Genomic DNA, 22508 nt, shown 5'->3' with positions numbered 1-22508 from the left:
CATGCAGCTAAGTTATCGTCCAAAGGTTTTGGGTATTTTGCCCTTTTGAATGATATCAATATGCTGAGGTTAGCAAGTTGCATTTTGTGCCCGTGCTCTAATGATGGAGAGGAATGAATAGAAAGCAACTAAAGAGCTAGATACTGGGGCTGGAATGGGTCAACAATTAGCACATACCATTCATACCTAGCCATCGATATGCTAAACAGTACATTGGGTAGACTTACCTCTATATATCTTGTTAAGTGTGCCACTTTCTTCTATGTCTCGTCCTGAGCAGTGTGCATATTGCTGGTACCTGCTGTCACCTCTTTCCAGACATAATACACTTATTACCTGTCAGGCCAAACAGAGCAACCCCTAACTGTCGACTCAAGTAGCAACAATGCCACTTCAACAGTTATCAAATGGCAATGATGCTGCACTGTTCCATCATGCATCCACAGCCTGTTTGACTGTCTGACTTCACATTAGCTTAGTTAAAGAGTTATACAGTCATACAGCACAGAAACAGACTCCTTGGTCCAACCAGTCCACGCTGACCATAATCCCACACTAAACCATTTCCACCTGCCTGTAATTGGCCCATATGCCTCCAAACATTTCTTATTCATGTACCCACATCCACCACTTCCTCTGGAAGTTCATTTCACACCCAAACTATTTTCTTTTTTAAAATCTTTCTCTTCTCACCTTAAATATATGTCCCTTAGTCTTGAAATTCCTCACACCAGGAGAAAGGCATCTGCATGCACCTTATCTATACCCCTCATTATTTTATAAATCTCTGCAAAGTCACTTCTCAATCCCCTATGCTTCAGAGTAAAAAAAAAACCCCAGCCTCTCCTTTTAACACAAACCTTCTATTCCTGGCAACATCCTGGTAAATCTCTCCTTACCGCTCTCCAGCTTGATAATATCCTTCCTGTAACAGGGCACAGTACTTCAGAACAGGCCTCACCAATGTCCTGTACAACCTCAACATAACCTCAACATAATTATGGGCCTTTTAGTTTGAAAGAAACCAAGCATTTCCTTTGTTCCATATGAACTTTGGAAAGGCTGCAAACCATAATAATCTCCCTAAATCAGAGCCTCAGCATTTTGCCTGCCTGATTTTTTAACCCCACCCTTCCTGCCACATTTTAATGTGGTCCTAGCATCAAGCTAGGTGCCTGAAGTCCATAATAAATAATTGTCAACAGTGGGAGGAGCTTTATGTAAACATGGGCTATGTCACGTTGAATCTCTGTGATTCAACATCAGAACTGGAAAATATCACATTTTCAGTCTAGTGTGGCTGAAATAGTGTGAGATAAGATGATGAAAAGAATTCAGAGGGAGAAAAAGCATGATGACTTACAAACCATGAAGCAAGGTAAAGGAAATTCATTGCAAATTCCGCTAAAAATATGTTGCAAAGGTTTAAAAAAACCAGATGTCTTAACAGACAAATTTATATTACACAAATAAAAGAAATAGAAAAAAGCATAAATATGAGAATAGTATTTAGCTCCAAGCTAATCTTACAATAGGAATTATCTCTTCATTTTCAATAATAAATTCCCACCCTTTAACTTATTCACAGAAAGTAGCCGTTACAAGCTAGGCCAGCATTTCTTGCCCATCTATAACTATCCTCATGTTATTTAGTACCGCAACATCTGATGCAAGTTGTAGAAGTCAATGGTGAATTAGACTGACTGTTGATTCAATGATTGACAAATCTACATGGTACAATAATATTAGACATATAATTGTAGAAACAGCCAAGAGAACAGCAAGTTGCTTGAGGTGACCTGCCCTTACTACATTCATTTTGTTACTAAGTTACCGCAGGACTGACATCTCAGCAATTGACTACTCACTTTTCATAGCACTGGATAGCAAGGAGGAGTCTTTTTTTGTAGTGTTCAAGGTTCACACCCAATGGATTAATGAGTGTGATCTGCTTCTTGCTGTTGCTCACATGAGCTAATGGTAACATCTGAATTAAAACACAATTCATATCAGATTGAAATGCACCGAGGTACCTGATTATTTTTAAAGTAATATTCGCAGAACTTGTTCAGAACTTGTTAAGCTTATTATTAAGATAATGAGGAGACCTGTATATATAGGAGAACATGATGGACCAAATGTCCTTTCTCTATACTGTAAATGTCTATGAGTCTATGAAGCCTTCACTCTACAAGATCCTAAGATGTTATGCTGTATCCCCACCTAAGCCAGTGTGGCATCTTTGGATTACGTGATCTTAATGCAGTCTCAGTCAATGACTTTTTCAGAAGCATTTAAAGAATCTTATAGAACATCTCTCCCAAACTTTTATCTCATAATTAACATTCATATATTAATGATAAAATAACTGCACAGAGTCACCAGGTCACCCTTTATTTGCACGTGCATAGTACATAGGTTCCAATCAGCCATATCAGAGCTTTTTCCTTGAATGAGGAGGCCTTCTGAATCTCCTGTTTATAACTGTCAGCCAGGGCTCTCTGAGTGGCCCAGGTTAAAAAGCCCAGTCAAGGATCTCATGGTCAATAAGATCCACCCAGTCCTCATTCCAATCACTACAAACATGTATGGTGACATTTATCACTGCCCCATGAATGAACAAGCTAAACACGCATTGTGCTTACAATAAGATTGTAAGGGATGAATTTTTTTTGATTAGGTTAAATACCCACAGCTTGAAGAAAACATTTCAAACCCCAGCTCCTCAGTTGGCCAAAATCAATTATAATTTCAACTTTTAAACTGAAACGGTGGATGGTTTCTTCCCATTAGCAACTGGAGTTATTATCCATCTCAGTTTCAGTGTAAGAGAGATAATGGGAACTGCAGATGCTGGAGAATACGAGATAACAAAGTGTGGAGCTGAATGAACACAGCAGGCCAAGCAGCATTTTAGGAGTACAAAAGCTGACGTTCTGGGCCCAAAACGTCAGCTTCTGTGCTCCTAAGATGCTGCCTGGCCTTCTGTGTTCATCCAGCTCCACACTTTGTTATCTCAGTTTCATGTAATTTGCTTTAAGTAACCGTTTCACAGTTTTATCCCAATACTCGTCATCACGAAGTAACAACAACTCCTCACTCTAAGGTAATCCAGTTCACTATATATTCCTCACTTCTCAGGAGCACTAATCTATACAGCCATCCTATTCCAAGGTCTTCACAGGTCAGCCCAAAACTCAAAGTAAAATTGAAATTAAAAGCCTCCCTCTTTAAACTATGGGTGATTCCCTAAAGCTTAAAATAAACTAGCTTCAGAAATTTCTTGAATTTCTCCCATTATGTACCTTACTGCGTCCTAAATCAATCTAGGATAAATTTTAAAAACTCCATGAGTGGTACGCACAAACCGATTGACTCTAAAGCCTGGCCTCAAAAATTGTTTTAAAAGAAATCATCGTAGCAATGGAAACACTTATAATTATTGAATTCTGACAGAAAGAAAACCTACAGTTTGCTAGCACACAAGCCATAAAGCTAAAGCTGACAGCAAATGGTATATACAAATCACACAGGTTACATCATAAAACATACTAGGAATGTAAGGTTATGGGCAAAGTACTGGAAAATTGTATTAGAACAGTTATATAGCCATTGAGTCATACAGTATGGAAACAGTCCCTTCAGCCCAACCAGTCCATATCAAATATAATCCCAACCTAATCTAGACCCACCTGCCTGCGCCTGATCCATTGCCATCCAAACCTTTCTTAATCGTTACTTATCCAAATGTCTTTTAAATGTTGTAATCGTGCCCACATCTATCACTTCCTTAGGGTCATTACACATGCAAACCAACCCTCTGTGTAAAAAAAAAACTGCTCTTCATGTCTTCTCTCTCTCTTCTAAATCTCTCTCCTCTCACCTTAAAAATGTGCCCCCTAGTCTTGAAATCCCCATCCTAGGAAAAAGACAACTACCTATGCCCCTCAGTATTTGATAAATTTGTATAAAGTCACCTCTCAACCTCCTATACTCCAGTGAAAAAGGTCCCAGCTTACCCTGCCTTTCTTTGTAACTGAAAGTTCCATACCGGCAACATCCTGGTAAATCTCTTCTAAACCCTATCCAGTTTAATAATATCCCTCCTACAACGAGGCAGCCAGAACTGGACACAGTATTCCAGGAGAAGCCTCACCAATGTCCTGTACAGTCTCAACATGAAAGCCCAACTTGTACAATCAAAGGACTGAGCACCGAAGGCAAGAGTGCCAAATGCCATGACTTGATGGGCCAAAGGGTCTCTTTCTATGCTGTAGATCTCTATGACACTACGATATTAAATATCAAAATGTCACGACTTATTAGAGGTAATCAGTCACTTCTTCAGGGATTTCTTTTTCTGGCCTCTTCCCAAAAGCAGGGACTAAGACTTATAAACTAAGCTGCAGAACATTTGCCAGTAACCACCACTTCTTTATGCAAAATATCTGAGCACTGGTCCAAAACAGTTGGCCAGATTAAATGCATTTTAGCAACTGAGTTTGACATTGGGGTATGAGATCTTGGGCATGAGGTAAGTCAAAGAGATCAACGATGCAGACTATAAATCCTCCTATTTTCCTCAATAATTCAGAAATGTCATTTAAATGGAAGAAGAGAGCTCACCTCATCAAAGACTTTGGACACAATATACTTGTCTAAGATTGGGACATACTTGTAAGTTTGAGCTATGGCAGTCGGTGCAAGTGCATCCATTATAGTGAGTCGCTTTGCAATTAAGCTATTTGTCTTCAGCCAGCAAGCTGAAGAAATATCCAGAGAGCTAGAAATAGATCAATAAAGAATGTGTCATGAGACTAAAACCACAGAGGGCTAGACACTCAGAATTACTCAATACCCCCATACTGCAAATGTATTATGAAAATAGATTTATGAACTACTCATAGAATCCCTACAGTGTGGAAGCAGGCCTGAGTCCACACCAACCCTCTGAAGAACATCCCACTCAGATTCATCCTCCTACCCTATCCATATTACACTAATCCATCTAGCCTGCACATCCCTGGACACTCTAGGGCAATCTACCATGGCCAATCCACCTAACAGGCACATCTTTGGACTGTGGGAGGAAATCCATGCAGACATGGAGAGAACGTGCAAACTCTATACAGAGGCTGAAATTGAACCCAAGACCCTGGCGCTGTGAGGCAGCAGTGCAAACCACTGAGGGCCGTTATTTTAAACAGAAACCTTAAAATCTAATTTGAATTGTTATTGTCACACATACGTAGGTACAGTGGAAAATTTTGTTTTGTGTGCAGTACACGTGGATCATACCATACAAAGTACATTAGGGTAAGAGAACAGAGTGAGGAATACAATGTTACAGCCGCCGAGAAGGTGCACAAACAGCGAGATCAACATTAAATTTAAAATTTGAAAGATCCATTCAGTTGACTAATAACAGCAGAGAAGAAGCTGTTCTTGAATCTGTTGGTACATGTGTTTAATCTTTTGCATCTTCTGCCTGATGGAAGAGGTTGGAAAAGATTACGGCCGGGGTGGGAGGTCTCTATGATTATGTTGTCTGCCTTTCCAAGGCAACGAGAAGTATAGATGGAGTCAATGGGTGGAAGGTTGGCTGAGCATTTCTTGCATAATAAATTAGGTCAGGTAAAGTTAAGTTACTATTCTAAAATATGCCTGGGTTTGTGAACCAATTATTTTTCATTTAGAACAAATGGATAATTACTCAATTAACATAATCAATAGAAAAACAGTTTCCCACCCATTCTTTCCAAGATGCATGAACTACTGGTAAAGTTCCACCAAAGTTTTACAGTGCTTCTCCCCTGTTATGACAACTTAGAAAGAGCATTTTACAAGCAGAATATCAGCTGAATGAGACTGTGGATGAAACATTAGATTCGTCATTTTAATTATTTAGCAGAAGGGATAATTAAAGCAGTGGTGATCCAATTTGCAAAACAACTAACAATGAAAAGTTAGTTAACTCCTAAAACTATACAATGGGAATATTTTTGAATAAGGGTTATGTTAAGTAGGGACATCAGATTATTGCTGCACTATCTTGAAGAAGACCAATTTATACAGTAAGTCCTGAAGAGGGGTCACTGGACTCAAAACATAAACTCCGCTTTTCTCCACAGATGCTGCCAGAACTTCTGAGGTTCTCCAGCAATTTCTGTTTTTATTAGAGAGTAATATAAATATATTTGATCTGATGAGGGGAAATTGGAACACTTTCCCTGGGTGCTTTTAAATTCCACTTCTCAGAATATCCATTAATATGCTAATAATGTGTTGTATACAACTGGCTTGCCTGTTTTTTTAATTTCAAATTTGAGATTTTCAATTTTCATCTCAAGTATGTCATGCTTTTCTACTACATTTAAAATATTCAAGACCTTTGCTTCTGAAGAATTGCCACACATATTCCGATGTCTGTTTAATACTGCTTGAGTTTTGCCCTCACCTACATCTGGGGTGGCACGGTGGTTCAGTGGTTAGCACTGCTGCCTCAGTGTCAGGGACCTAGCAACAAAAACAGAAGTTGCTGGAAAAGCTCAGCAGGTCTGGCAGCATCCGTGAAGGGAAAAACAGAGTTAACATTTCAGGTCCAGTGATCCTTCCTCAGTTTTTGTTGTTGTCAGGGACCTAGGTTTGACTCCACTCTTGGGCGACTGACTGTCTGTGCGGAGTTTGCACATTCACCCCGTGTCTGTGTGAGTTTCCTCGGGGTGCAATGGATTCCTCCTACAGTCCAAAGATGTGCAGATAAGATGGATTGGCCATACTAAATTACCCATAGCGTCCAGGGAAGTGAAGGCTAAATGGATTAGCCATGGGAAGTGCTGAGAAAGGTGAAAGGGGGGGGTGAAATACTATTCAGAGGGTTTGTATGGACTCAATGAACTGAACAGCCTGCTTCCACATTGACTTTCAGGGTGTCAGCATGACTGACAAGGCTAGCATGTGTTGCTTTTCGCCAAGTCTTGATACAATCAATTGAATTGCAAAACCACTTTAGGGAGCAGTTACACTGCCACTATTTTGGTACGGGACTGCAGTCACATTATTTTTGAATTGAGTTTCAACTCAAGAAACAAAGTTGGAAGGCACATTCCCTGGGCTACAAGCCTCTGAATTACTGGTCCAGTAACATTAAACACCAGACTGATGCTTCTTCATTTCCTGATGGAAGGAGTCACTACTGCTGAAATAAAGGCAATGTATTATTTCTCAGATTTGAAACGGATTACATCATGCAGTTGGACAGAAAATGCCCAACTTTATAAGACCATAAGACATAGGAGTGGAAGTAAGGCCATTCTGCCCATCAAGTCCACTCCGCCATTTAAATCATGGCTGATGGGCATTTCAACTCCACTTCCCTGCACTCTCCCTGTAGCCCTTGATTCCTTGTGAGATCAAGAATTTGTCGATCTCTGCCTTGAAGGCATCCAACGTCCCGGCCTTCACTGCACTCTGTGGCAATGAATTCCACAAGCCCACCACTCTCTGGCTGAAGAAATGTCATCTCATTTCCGTTTTAAATTTACCCCGTCTAATTTTAAGGCTGTGCCCACGGGTCCTAGTCTCCCCGCCTAACGGAAACAACATCCTAGAGTCCACCCCTTCTAAGCCATACATTACCTTGTAAGTTTCTATTAGACAAATGCGAAGGAATGCGATTGTGGGAGATACAGCAGTTTGGATCGGAAATTGGATTGCTCAAAGAAGACAGAGGGTGGTAGTTGATGGGAAATGTTCATCCTGGAGACCAGTTACTAGCGGTGTACCGCAAGGGTCGGTGTTGGGTCCACTGCTGTTTGTCATTTTCATAAATGACCTGGATGAAGGCGTAGAAGGATGGGTTAGTAAATTTGCAGACGACACTAAGGTTGGTGGAGTTGTGGATAGTGACGAAGGATGCTGTAGGTTGCAGAGAGACATAGATAAGCTGCAGAGCTGGGCTGAGAGGTGGCAAATGGAGTTTAATGCAGACAAGTGTGAGGTGATGCACTTTGGTAGGAGTAATGGAAGGCAAAGTACTGGGCTAATGGTAAGATTCTTGGTAGTGTAGATGAGCAGAGAGATCTCGGTGTCCATGTACACAGATCCTTGAAAGTTGCAACCCAGGTCGACAGGGCTGTTAAGAAGGCATAGTGTTTTAGCTTTTATTAATAGAGGGATCGAGTTCCGGAACCAAAAGGTTATGCTGCAGCTGTACAAAACTCTGGTGCGGCCGCACTTGGAGTATTGCGTACAGTTCTGGTCACCGCATTATAAGAAGGATTTGGAAGCTTTGGAAAGGGTGTAGAGGAGATTTACTAGGATGTTGCCTGGTATGGAGGGAACGTCTTACGAGGAAAGGCTGAGGGACTTGAGGCTGTTTTCGTTAGAGAGAAGAATGTTGAGAGGTGACTTAATTGAAACATATAAAATAATCAGAGGGTTAGACAGGGTGGATAGGGAGATTCTTTTTCCTAGGACGGTGACGGCAGGCACGAGGGGGCATAGCTTTAAACTGAGGAGTGAAAGATATAGGACAGATGTCAGAGGTAGTTTCTTTACTCAGAGAGTAGTAAGGGAATGGAGCGCTTTGCCTGCAACGTTAGTAGATTCGGCAATTTTAAGTACATTTAAGTCGTCATTGGATAAGCATATGGACGTACATGGAATAGTGTAGGTTAGATGGGCTTCAGATCGGTATGACAGGTCGGCACAACATCAAGGGCCGAAGGGCCTGTACTGTGCTTTGATGTTCTATGTTCTATGTTCTATGTTCTATCTCCCCTCAACCTTCTAAACTCTAATGAGTACAATCCCAGGATCCTTAGCCGTTCAACATATGTTAAACCTGCAATTCCAGGGATCATCCGTGTGAATCTCTGCTGGACACGCTCCAGGGCTAGTACGCCCTTCCTGAAGTGTGGGGCCCAAAATTGGACACAGTATTCTAAATGGAGCCTAACAGGAGCTTTATAAAGCCTCAGAAGCACATCGCTGCTTTTGTATTCCAACCCTCTTGAGATAAACGACAACATTACATTCGCTTTCTTAATCACAGACTCTACCTGCAAGTTAACCTTTACAGAATCCTAGACCAACACTCCCAGATCCCTTTGTACTTCTGCTTTACGAATTTTCTCACCATTTAGAAAATAGTCCATGCCTGTATTCTTTTTTCCAAAGTGCAAAACCTCACATTTACTCACATTGTTATTTCATCAGCCATTTACTGGACCACTTTCCTAAACTGTCTAAATCTTTCTGCAGCTTCCCCACCTCAGTACTACCTGTCTGTTCACCTATCTTCGTATCATCGGCAAACTTCGCCAGAATGCCCCCAGTCCCTTCATCCAGATCATTAATATATAAGGTGAACAGCTGCGGCCCCAACACTGAACCCTGCAGGACACTACTTGTCACTGGTTGCCGTTCTGAAAAAGAGCCTTTTATCCCAACTCTCTGCCTTCTGGCAGACAGCCAATCCTCAATCCAAGCCAGTAGCTCACCTCGAACACCATGGGCCCTCACATTGCTCAGCAGCCTCCCGTGAGGCACCGTATCAAAGGCCTTTTGGAAGTCTAGATATGGCTGTGGATTATATTATTACCATAGTTAAATATTACTGACCCCATGAGTAATCAAAATAGTTAGTTAGTTGCGAGCAGCCTTTCTGACAACAGATAACATTTTCAACTTACTTTTTAGCGGGTCTGCTTCCTTTTTTTGTCAAAGGTTTGCTTTCCAGCAAACTGAAACCTGTTAAGAAAACCATTAAAAGGTATTTGAATAAATACAGAAGTTTAGCATCTCATAGCGATATTCTCAGATATCCCTTAACTTTTCTTACATTTAGTAAAAACTGGACCCCAAATAATAAATTCTCATTTTTTTTCAAGAGACATTTGGTTTTCTGGTTTGTAGAGAATAGGTGTTTTTCACTGAGTCCGAGAAGGAACGTATTCTATCACAACAGATTCTCATTTCAGGTAACATCCACGGCAGGAGCCCAAGAGCACAATGCAGGTCATTCGCCAGATGAAAAGAGGAACCAATGTCAATTGAACAGCTGTGTTTAGATCTGAATAGGATGAACCTAGAGTGTCTTTGCTTAATGTTATTGAGTAATAAGAGCCTCAACATGGGGCAGGAACTAATCACTCCAATAAAACAAGTTAGGTGGCTCAAAAACCATACATTCCACTGATAAGACCACCATTTGAGTGCTGTGCCCGGATGTGGTAGCCATGAAGGAGATGGCCACACCGAGCTGACAGTGCAGAAACTAGGCTCAAGGCTGACCCACTGTGGGCAATGATGCTACTGGTCAAAAGTGAGTGAAATCAAGTTGATGCATGGCATGGTAGCTCAGTGGTTAGCACTGCTGCCTCACAGCCTCAGGGACCTGGGTTCAATTCCACCCTCGGGCAACTGTCTGTGTGGAGTTTGCACATTCTCCCTGTGTCTTGTGTGGGTTTCCTCCAACAGTCCAAAGATGTGCAGGTTAGGTGGGCTGGCCATGCTAAATTTCCCATAGTGTACAGTGCTGTGTAGATTAGGAGGACGATCTGGGTGGGATGCCCTGAGGGTCAGTGTGGACTTGTTGGGCTGAAGGGCCTGTTTCCACACTGTAGGGGTTCTATGATCTATAATAACTTCCTTTTCCGTTGAGTGAATTGCATGAATGTACAATCCTGGCATGACATGGGAAGTAAAGGACATCAATGAAGCAGCCCTTTCTAGGGCAAACATGTTGAACATACCAGTACTTATTAAGCAAAAATGGGCTTCGCTGGCTTGGGGCATGTCCCCAGATTATGCTAAACTTGGAGGTAGCCTACAATGAGAGATCAGTAAGGTATTCGGTGCTCTGATTCAAGAATGCTGTCAGAAGGGACTTGAAAGCCCTCCACTATGAGAACTGGGAAATCTACTAGCAACTGGTAGAAACATGAATACCAACTGTTTCTAGGCTTTTGGCAACATGGCAACATGTGCTTTCAGTAGCTCCAAAGCAGTGCCTAATTTTGCAATCAATGCATCTGCAGAGATCATTCTATACCACCAGCAAGATACAACTTCGTATGTGGCACTTCATATTGTGTCAGCTCCTGCATTTCCAGAATCGGCTTGTTCAGCCTTTGAAAGAACCGCAACAGATGACATGATCGACCCTCAGGATGCCAATCATGATTCTCATGCGCAACTTCACCCATCAAGAACTTCTTCCTGAATTTCTTATTCTGGGTAAACATTATCTTCATGTTTAGTACCCCCAGTGTTTATTCACATTTACATATCTACATGACACCGCCTCAATAATTTCACATGTGACAGATAAAACAGGTATCATAGAGCAATCAACTCATTTTCATTCATTAGGAATAGCAAGCACTTTAGCTTACATTTACAAGGACAGTTTTTGTTTAACAATATATAACATGTCAATTATTCAGACCAAGGGATTAGAAATTCACTAAAACCCTCAGTGTCTGATGGCTGAAAGGCCTTAGACAATGGCCTTTTTCCACTGTGCTTTTGCAGCAATAAAGCTAATTTGTGATAATAAAGCTAATTCAATTCAATTCTATTCTATTCAACCTTCCCTAAACTTTAGTGTGTCCCACAACATGTATTGCTAGACCTCGAGTCTGAGAAGAGTATCACGCAATCGACATCACAGTGAAAGTCAGGGAAGACAGTTCTTCAATCAGTAGGGGAAAACATTGTGCAGCTAGCACTTTGGCAGTAAGAATAGAGGGGCTAAATGTTATTTAAATGGAGATGCACTTCAGAAAGCTGCGCCACAGTGGGATTTGGGGTTCTTATGTACAAATCACAAAAAGATAGCATACAAGTTCAGCTGGTCAGAGGGAAGTCAACTGGAATGATGGCTTTCATTTCAGATGGAATGGAGTATTAAATTAGCGAAGCCTTGCTAAAACTATACCAGGCATTAATCAGAATACCCCAAGAATACAGTGAATGGGTTTTTGTCCACTTATCTAAGGTAAGGTATACTGACACTGGAAGCAGGCCTGATTAGATTCACTAGGTTAATCCCCACTATGGAAGAATTTTGTGAGGAAGGGTTGAGTAGGTTGGGCCCTTACACATTGGAATTTCAAACAATGAGAGGTGATTTATTGAAACATATAAGATTCTTAGCGGGTTTGATAGGATAGATGTGGAGGTGTGTTCTCTTTTGGTACAGCCTCCGGCCAGTGGACATAACCTCAGAATAAATGATCACCGTTTAAGATAGATGAGGAGGAATTTCTCCTTCTGAAAGGAGTGCATTTGTGCAACTCTTTACCCCAAATGACTGCAGAGGTTGGGTTTTTAAATTTATTCAAGGATGAGCTAGGCGTATTTTCCATCAGTAAGGGAATCGAGGATGATGATAAAAATGCTGGAAAATAAATTTGAGGATAATCAGATCAGCCATGACCATATTGAATAGCAGAGCAGACTCAATAGGCAAAATGACCTACTTCTATTCCTATGTCTTAGGGTCTTATGATCATGCAGAGGCTTGGGATATCAACTGTGGCTCAACTGGTGGTGCATTCGCCTTTGAACCACAAGTTTCCAGGTTCAAGTCACACTGCCATGGCTGAAGTGCATGAAAGCCAAGTATTAAGAGAGCATTTCACTGTTGCAGCTGTCATCTTTCAGGTAACACACTGAACTAAGGCTACAACTGACTTTCAGATGGATCTAACGGATCCAATGGCAGGTCAGAGTATTCCCAAGAACAGGGGAGCTTTCCTGTTGTGTAAGGACTTTAGGGCCCTGGAACAATCTTACAATCATGTCTTGGAGCTGCTCCTCTGTGGGTGGAGTAATTGGGATTGAGAGAAGGGATACGGTCATTGGCTTTGAGAGAAACACAAGCAAGAAGCCTGTGGAGTATGTGTAGCACAGTCTTTCAAACATGGAACACAGCCTGGTGTAGCTCTCAATAACACCTACCGTGGTACTTCGTCTTAAAATTTAATGAACAGTGTTATAAAGGAGGCTAAGTCAAGAGACAGGTCTTGCTCTTGCTTCCTCCTTAACCAGTTTGTCTTGAACCCAAACTCATGGGTGTGCACATAAACTGAACAAAAGTATCACTCAAAAATTCAATCCCTCGATCAACACCAAATGAAAAACAGTTTATTTGGCCATTAACAAGTTATTACACACTTTCATAAATTTTCAAACTGTTGGAGGAATGCAGATGATGGTCTGAGATGGCAGCAGAACATAGCTGAAGCAGAACTTACCTTTCAGAACTTTCAATTCCTTGTTGTGATTATTCACAAACAGTTCCTTGTTTTCTGGAAGCAGCCATTCATCCATTAGATTCTCATTAATTTTAACACCATTGCTCAAACCCCGAAGTAAGCTGGACTTGGTATGAGCTATTAATGGAAACAGTTATACTATTAGCTTACTACTACAATTAAAACATTTTCTCTTTATTGTCTTAATATCCAAAACAGTTCAAAACTTTTTAACTGCTCTGACCGCATTAAAATTAGAAAGTTATGACTCTTTAAATGTACGTTTTTCTTACAGAGAACATTAGACTCCCAGTTCAAAATGACAAGTATAACTGCAAAATACTCCGCCTTTTACTTCAACCAAAAAACGTCATAATTGCACCAACATGATGCCAGTAATGTTTATAGAATCAGGGAATTACTACATCACAGAGAAAGGCCATTCAGTCCACTGTGTTCAGACCAGCTCTTTGAAATCAGAGTTTTATTTATTGTCATTCATTCATCATCTATTTCCCATAATATGGCACCATGTTAATTTTGAAATAGCATCTAATTACGTTTTGAATACATCAAACGAGCCTGCCTCCACCATAATCTCAGGGAATGCAGATGGTAACTAATCACTGCCATCAAAGAGCTTTTTCTTAAAATACCTTCACTTATTTTATCTCCAATTTAATCTCCTCTTATCTGAGGCAAATCCTAACTTCTCCAATCTATCATCATAACTAAAGTTCCCTATCCCCGGAATCAATCTCATAAAAACATATTCTGCACTCTCACCATCATATCCTTCTCAAAGTGTGATATAGAATTAGAATTCCCCCATTGTGGAATCAGGTAATTTGCCCCAGTAAGTCCATACCAATGCTCCAAAGAGCATGCTACCCAGCCCCATCCATATCCCCCTACCCATGGCTACTACATTTCCCTGAACACTTTGCGTAATTTAGCATGGCCAATCCACCTGACATATATATCTTTGGACTGTAGGAGGAAAACCAGAGCATCCAGAGGAAACCCACACAGACACAGGGAGAGCATGTGAACTCCACACAGACAGACATCCAAGGCTAGAAATGAACCCAGATCCCTGGCACTGTGAGTCAAAAGCACTAACCACTGAGCCACCTTGTCACCCCAAATACTTCAAATGACACTGAACTAGTGTCTTAAATACATTCAACATAACCTCCTTGCTCTTGATCTTAATGTACTTGTCAATAAGACTGAGGATACTGTATGCTTTATTAACAGGTCTGTCAACAGACATGTACCATTATTAATTTATGCACAAACACACCCAGATACCTCTTCAGGATTTTACCTCTTATTTTACATTGTCTCTCCACGTCTTACTTGCCAAAATGCATTGACTCATACTACTCCATATTAAACTTCATCAGCCACCTACATGCTCACTCCGTCAACTTGTTTTCAAGTTCCAACAATGTACCTCACAATTTAGAAGGTTTATATCATCTGAAAATGGTGATATTTGTATACCATAGTCTAGGTCATTAATCCATTGCAAAAAACACAAGGGTCCAAGTGAGGGAGCTTCCAGAAAGGGCAACGCAAGTGGATAAGGTGGTAAAGAAGTCGTATGGAACTTTTACCTTCATTGGTCGGGGCACTTGAGTATAAAATCTGGCAAGTTATGTTGCAGCTATATAAGACGTTAGTTCGGCCACATTTGAAGTATTGTGTGCAGTTCTGGTCACCACACTGCAGGAAAGATGTGGAGGCTTTGGAGAGGGTGCAGAAGGGGCTCACTAGGATGTTGTCTGGGTCGCAGTGTATTAGCTATAAGGAAAGGGTAGACAAACTTGGATTAGTTCTGCTAGAGCTTTGGAGGCTGAGGGGTGCCCTGCCAGAAGTATATAAAATTTATCAGCAGCTTGGTTAGGGTGGATAGTTGGAAGCTTTTCCCAAGGGTGGACATGTCAAATACAAGGGGGCAAACGTTTACAGTGAGGCGGCAAGTTTAAAGGAGAAATGCGAGGAAATTTTTTTTACACAGAATGTGGTAGGTGCCCAGAATGCATTGCCTGGAGAGGTGGTAGAAGCAGCATGTTGACAAAATTTAAGAAGCATTTAGACAGATGCCAGAGTAGGCAAGGAATAGAGGGTTACAGACCATGTGCTGCCAGATGGCATTAGTTCAGAATGGCCTCACAGTTGGCACAGACATGGTGGTTGAAGGGCCTGTTTCTACACTGTACTGTTCTATGTTCCATGGCATGGAGTGTCATCGTAGGGCATGGTCCAAAAGATTAAGTTGCATGGAATCCATAGTAAGTTTGCAAGTTGAATAGAAAATTGACTTGGTCATAGAAGACAGAACATAGTTGTGAAGGGGTGTTTTTCTGACTGGAGATCTAGGACCAGTGGTGTTCTGCAAGAATCACTGCTGAGGCCTCTGTTGTTTGTAATATGAAATGATTTGGATGAAAATGTACGTGGTCTGATTAGTGAGTTTGCAGATGGCATAAAAGTTGGTGGAGTTTTGTATAATGCGGGAAGTTTTCAAAGAATACAGCAGGAGACAGATCAATTGGAAAGCTGGGTGGAGAAACAGCAGATGGTGTTTAAATCCAAACAAGTGTCCCCATCCACCACCCTGCTCCTCACTTTGAGCAACTCCTCTCACTCCTCTCTCCTTTAACTCCTCTCACTTTCGGCAGATCGAAGGTATAGTCTGCATGGGCCCCGTAATGCCTACCTCTGTGTGGAGTACATGGAACATTCCTGGTTTCAGTGCTACTCTGATCATCACACACAACTCTTACTCTGGTACACCGATGACATCATTGGTGTTGCTTCCTTCCCTCGTCTGGAATTGGAAAGGTTGATCAATTTCACTTTCAGTTTCCACCCTGCCCTCACCCTCACCTGGTACATCTTTGACTCCTCCCTTCCCATCCTTGACATGTTTGTTTCCATTTCTGGGGATAGGCTGACCACCAAAATTCACTACAAACTTACCGACTCTCAAAGTCACCTGGACTATACATCGTCACACCCTGCTTCCTGTAAGGATTCCATTCTATTCTCTAGTTTCTTCGGCTATGTCAATCTGTTCTGATGATGCCACCTTCTGCAGGGGAGCCTCAGAAATGCCCACTTTTTTTTCCCCATCAACTGAGGGCTCCCTGCTCTCTTAGTTGACAGGGCCTTTAAACATGCCCGACCCATCTCCCACATGTTGGCTCTCATTCCCTTCTCCCTCCCCCACCCCCACCCCAACCACAAGAACAATAGAGTCCCTCTGGTCCTCACATAGCAGTCTCTGCATCCAAAGGACTGTAGACCGCCATTTCCATCACCTCCAACAGGATGCCACGATCTGACACTTATTCCACTCCCCTCCCTTGTGAGCATTCCTTTGGTACAGTCTGGTAAACTCCCCCTCCATTCCCAACACAACCCCAGATGCCCACAACACGTTCCCAAGCAATCGCAGAAGCAGTAACAGCTGCCCATTCACTTTCTCCTGCTTCACTATCCAAAGGCCCGGATGCACATTCTGGGTGAAGAAGTGATTTAGTTGCACTTTTCACAATCTAGCCTGCCGTGCTCGCTGCTCACAGTGTGGTCTCCTCTATACTGAGGAAACCAAACGTAGACTGGGTGGCCGCTTTGCAGAACATCTTTCCACTAAAATGATGCAGAGCTTCCTGCTGCATGCTGCTTCAACATACCAAACCAATGTCAACCGTGCCAACATGTCTCTCTCAGGCCTGCTGCAGCGTTCCAATGAGCCTCAGCACAGCTCGAAGAACAACATCTCATTTTCCACTTGCGACCCTGCAGCCTCTGGGACTCAACATGAAGCCTGATTTCATCTTTCCATGCCTTCCACCCACCCTACACCCAGTCTTCTTATGGCATTGCTCGCTTTTAGCACAGACAACTCATTCTCACCCACTCTCAGGGCTTTTATCACCTTACATGTTTTGCTTTCAGCACAGGCTATGCATTCTCTGCTATCCTCAGCTCACATTATCACTTATTCAGCTTCTCTTCTGTACTGGCCTGCCATCCATAAGCCTCATTTATGTATCCCTTTCATTTCTCTTTGTGCTCTATCTCCACCTGACCACTCACCTGTCCCTCCACCTCTACCAAACCTCGCCTTGAGCATCAATACCAGTTTTTCCTAGCTGCCATCGGTTCTGATGAAGAGCCACCAGGCTCAAAACATTAACTCTGCTTTCTTCCCACAGATGCTGCCAGACCTACTAGGTTTCACCAGCAATTTCTGTTTTTGATTTTAGGTTTACCATCCTTGATTTCAAATTTCTCCTTGGTTTCAACTTTCTCAGTAGGTGGAATCTGCTCCAATCCCTCAACCCTCTGAGATGTCTCTAATTCTGGCCTCTTGAACACTCCCAATTTCAACTGCTCTGCCAGTACCTTCAGCCATTTTGTTCTTAAGCCCTGGAACTTCTCCATCTTTGTCCTTTAATGTTATTGGTAAAGTTAACCTACCCTTTAGTCAGTTGATCTGATTTTTCCTTATCTGCCGATTTCTTTTAAAATTCCCTTAGGGATTTTCATTAAATTAAAGCTGTGCAAGATTTCTGATTAAATAAATGCTGGAAAGTCAGGGAAGGGTACAATATTTAGAGGTAACAAGGTGTAGAGTTGGATGAACACAGCAGGCCAGGCAGCATCAGAGGGGCAGGAAAGCTGACGTTTCGGGCCGAGACCCTTCTTCTGAAACGTTAGCTTTCCTGCCCCTCTGATGCTGTTTGTCCTGCTGTGTTCATCCAGCTCTACACTCTGTTATCTCAGATTCTCCAGTATCTGCAGTTCCTGCTATCTCTGAAGCTAGAATGATTGCTTGTTTCCCTTACCAGCATGTAGGGCGTTCTTCCTTTGTAGGTCATTTGATCTCTTGCCACTATCTGCGTTGTAAACGTGGTACCTGTCCCTGTGGTTTCTGTGTGTAGCTAGTGTCCAATCCATAGCTGATTTGGATCTCAAAAGTGCATTAGCATTTAAAGACTGTAGCTGGGATGTATTGTTGTTCCCAGTTCGATTATCAGCAGTGATTCTGCAAGGATAAAAGTAGAATTGTTTTTACAACCACTTTTTCTTACTGATATGACTGTCAGTGCATCATGCCATGATATTGTTTATTAGCCCAACCAAAACATCCAAACCAGTTCTTTTTATAGTTACATAACAGTGCTATTCATCATTCTGTACGATATTGGATTTGAGGATTCCCTTGGAATGAGTCACTCAGTTGCTTTGCAAATGTTTCTGTGATTTTCAAGACTTTTTGAACTCTGATCATCAAAGGATAGACCAGGGCATTTTCTAGATAACCACAGAATCCATGCAGTGTGGAAACAGGCTCTTTGGCCCAGCAAGTCCACATTGACCTTCAGAGCATCTCACGCAGACCCATCGCCCTATATCCCACCTAATCTACACATCCCTGAACACTACGGACAATTTAACATGGCCAATACACCTAGCTTGCACATCTTTGGACTGTGGGAGGAAACTGGAGCACACAGAGGAATCCCACGCAGACACGGAGAATGTACAAACTCCACACAGACAGTTACCAGAGGCTGGAATCGAACCCGGTCCCTGGCGCTGTGAGGCAGCAGGGCTAACCACTGAGCCACCGTGCCTCCCTTAAGTGAATGAGTCCATTAAATGCCCATTTTTAGATTTGCATTTTTTTAGAGTTAGGTTTTATTGTCACATGTACTCAAGTACAGGGTACAAGAGTACAGTGAAAAGTTTACAACATCGCCACACACTGCGTTATCTTAGGTGCAAAGTACTGATACACAAAATCTTAGTTATAGAAATAAATAAAAATGATGAAATGAGTTTAAGTTCAGCACTACAGTCTTCTTAGCAGAAAAGTAGAAAAATAAAGAAATGAAATGATCAAACATTACAGCCCTTTCTCAAGCCATGGGCTTGCAGATACTCCTGGGCTCGATCTCCCCGTGCTGGGCATTCTTTCACCCACACTGGACTAAGGCCAGCCCGGGCACGCCAGACTTCATCATTGCTCACAAGGCTTCAAACCCCCACTGCCGTTGCTGTAATCTCTCACAGCCGGATGCCCAAAGAGACACGGGTGTTCACACATATATATCTTTAAAAATGTCATGAACGCTTGGAGAAAATGTTCACGAAAGCTAATGGAATGCTGGCCTTCATACGTGGAGGACTGCAGTGAAAGGACACAGAGGTCATGCAGCAGTTACACAAAACCCTGGTTAGACCCCATGGAGTACTATGAACAGATCTGGGCACCACAGCTTAGGAAGGACATATTGACGTTGCAGGGTGTACAACATAGGTTCACAAGAAAGATACTTGGACTTCAGGGGTTAAGTATTGAGGAGAGATTCTGCAAATTTTGTCTGTTTTCTCTAGAGTTTAGAAAGTCAAGGGGTGATCTGATTAAAGCCTCCAAGATATTAACAGGCAGGCAAGTCAGGGTAGACAATTTTAAACTATTTCCACTGGTTTGGGATTCTACAACTAGGTATCATAGTCAGAGAATTAGGGCCAGGCCATTCAGGAGAGACGTTAGGATGCACTTCTGCACAAAACAGGTAGAACTCTTTTCCACATACGGCAGTGAATGCTTGATTGCATGTTAATTTTATATCTGGGATCGATAAATGTTTGTTAAGCAAAGTTATTGATCAATGTGGGCCAGAGGCAGACACGTGGAAGTAGGCCACAGATCAGCCAGGATCTCATTGAAGGATGGAATAGGATCAAGGGGCTGAATGGCCTACTCCTGTTCCTATGTTCCTACTGTAATACACAAACCTGTAAAAACTCCACAGAGGCTAGAATCTCCTCACCAAGTCACCCTTTATCTCCATGTGGAGAGTCCTTGACACTGATCTAGCTCCCTCAGACCCAGCTCTCAGAGTGAACAGAACCTCTGACTCTCCTGGGCCAGATTAACATCCCCAATCAGGGAACTCATATTCTATAAGGTTCACCCAGCTGACCTCAATATGATCACTATAGAATGTGGTATACCAAGGAACTACAAACAATGGCATAAGCAACTGGATAATGGCGCTCTACCGAACAGTTGGGGATAATGATGCAACATTAATCTGCCCCTGTTAAATACACTGCAGCCTGCTCATTTTCACAATTTTGATGTGTTCGTAAACCTGTTACACTGTAATCACACAAAGTTGCCGAGGGACAATATTTCTGTAAAAACTGAAAAAACTGCAAATGCTGTAAATTAGGGACAAAACAATGTTGCTGGAAAAGCTCAGCAGGTCTGGCAGCATCTGTGAAGGTAAAAACAGAGTTAACGTTTCAGGTCCTGTGACCCTTCCTCAGAACTACGGAAGGGTCATCGGACCCGAAATGTTAACTCTATAATATTTCTGCAATTCATTTTAATCACTTTGCTTCCCTTTATTAGTGTCTTCATGAAGCAGGGTAAATTATATTAAACAGCTTAAAACAACGCACTGCAGATGCTGGAAATGTGAAAGAAAAACAGAAATTGCTGGAGAAACTCAGCAGATCTGGCAGCATCTGTGGACACAAAGCAGAGTTAATATTTCCAACTAAAGGAACAGGAACTGAAAAATAAAAACCAAAAGAACTGTGGATGTTCTAGATCACGATCAAAAGCAGAAGTTGCTGGAAAAGCTCATCAGGTCTGGCAAAATTTGTGAAGAAAAAGTCAGAGTTAACATTTTGGATCCAGTGGCATTCTGAGGAAGGATCACCGGACCTGAAATGTAAATCCTGATTTTATTCTTCACAGATGCTGCCAGGACCTGCTGAGCTTTTCCAGAAACTGAAAAAGGGTCACTGGACTCGAAATGTTAACTCTGGGGAGCTCATTTCGATTCTCAAAGGCCCATTTAACACAAAGCACAACTGTGACAAAGGTTGGTGTCAGGAATTTGAACTTACTCGTGCTTTGGACCAATTTCATCACCATTGTGATACCAGTCCAACATTACACATTCAGCATGCAGCTTTTCTACTTTCTCCAAATCATTTCTTCCCTTCTCCATTTCTTTCTTCAAAAGGGAGATATCTTCACTCTGAACAATTCAAATTAATTCAGTTAATCAAAATAAGGACCACTGTTGACTAAAGAAAATTCAGATGTATTATGAAATGAAGAGATTGGCATTAAACAAGTACTTTGATTTGCCATTAGTTACAATTAAACACAAAAAAGTACCTACTTGAATAACAATCCCACTGATTAAAAAAACATGATTGATCCCATTCTCCTTCTTATACACTTGTGCATAAGAATTAGTCTGATTTTCTATGGATGTATCTTGACAGAACATAATAATTATAATAACAGCTTGGATCATTTAGACAGCAAGTTCTGCAAATAAATAAAAATCCTCTAATTTTTGAACATATTGGAAAATTAATTACCAAAATAGATCACTCATTACCTTACTAACATGGTGAATTTACAGCAATGTGAAGGCAACATTAACGAAAGCAAAACAGAATAGCAAACCATCCAGTTTTAGAAATGCTATGATGAAGATGATAGCTGACATATAGGCTTTATAAATCTGGTTCCCAAGCTTCCTCGATGCTCTTTCTAACAGCTTTCTGATGATTAACCTCTATTTTGTGTTTCATATTTCTTTCTTCAAAACATTGATTTATCGTTAGCATATTAAATCGTGGCCTTTCCTATGGCAGGACCTTGGAGATTTCCTGGAGTGAACAAAGTAATAATGTCCACGGCAGGCCCCAGTGTAATGCAACCTTTTAGTAGCCCACTTCATTGTGGGCAGATGAAGGACATAGCTGTAGAGTTAAACTCCAGTTTCATTCTTTTCTATCTGGTTCCTGGCTTATCATTGTATGAATATTTGAATTGCTCTCTGAAGTGGCCGTAGTGAGTCACTCAGTTCAAGCAGCAATTAGGGATGGGCAACAAAAGACGGCTTAGTCAGCAATGCCCACATTCTGTGAATGAATGAAGAAAAGGTCTCAACTCTAATGTGAGATGGAAGCTTCTCGTAGTGGTGAAACTGTTGGCATTGAGACAGGAAGTCTGCCAATTAGATAGGCATTAGTGAAGAGCATGGCCAATGGTGCAGCTGAGGAGAAAGGCAGAAACCTGTCACCTGTTACCATCTGTACGTCCACGCTGAGCCATCTTATTATCCATTACGTCTTTCCAACCAACTCTGTCCAAGAAGCCCATTCTCCGACCAGAAACAT

General features: G+C 41.7%; 1 protein-coding gene across 1 annotated transcript in view; it reads right to left on the bottom strand.

The window, feature by feature from the left end:
- LOC125453100 (von Willebrand factor A domain-containing protein 3B-like) overlaps nucleotides 1–22508 on the bottom strand; it is a 133414-nt gene that overhangs the window by 38797 nt on the left and 72109 nt on the right. Inside the window, exons 15-20 of the mRNA XM_048532201.2 lie at nucleotides 21216–21349; nucleotides 18131–18330; nucleotides 13266–13403; nucleotides 9696–9753; nucleotides 4627–4783; nucleotides 1869–1987 (exon numbers count right to left, since the gene is read on the bottom strand). Coding sequence (XP_048388158.1) covers nucleotides 1869–1987; nucleotides 4627–4783; nucleotides 9696–9753; nucleotides 13266–13403; nucleotides 18131–18330; nucleotides 21216–21349 — 806 coding nt within the window. The remainder of the gene's footprint in view (nucleotides 1–1868; nucleotides 1988–4626; nucleotides 4784–9695; nucleotides 9754–13265; nucleotides 13404–18130; nucleotides 18331–21215; nucleotides 21350–22508) is intronic.

Source organism: Stegostoma tigrinum, chromosome 6 (genome assembly GCF_030684315.1).
Source record: "Stegostoma tigrinum isolate sSteTig4 chromosome 6, sSteTig4.hap1, whole genome shotgun sequence".
In the NCBI taxonomy this organism is placed as follows: Eukaryota; Metazoa; Chordata; class Chondrichthyes; order Orectolobiformes; family Stegostomatidae; genus Stegostoma; species Stegostoma tigrinum.
Note: the sequence above shows the minus strand (reverse complement) of the source record. Positions and strands in the feature narration are given on the sequence as shown.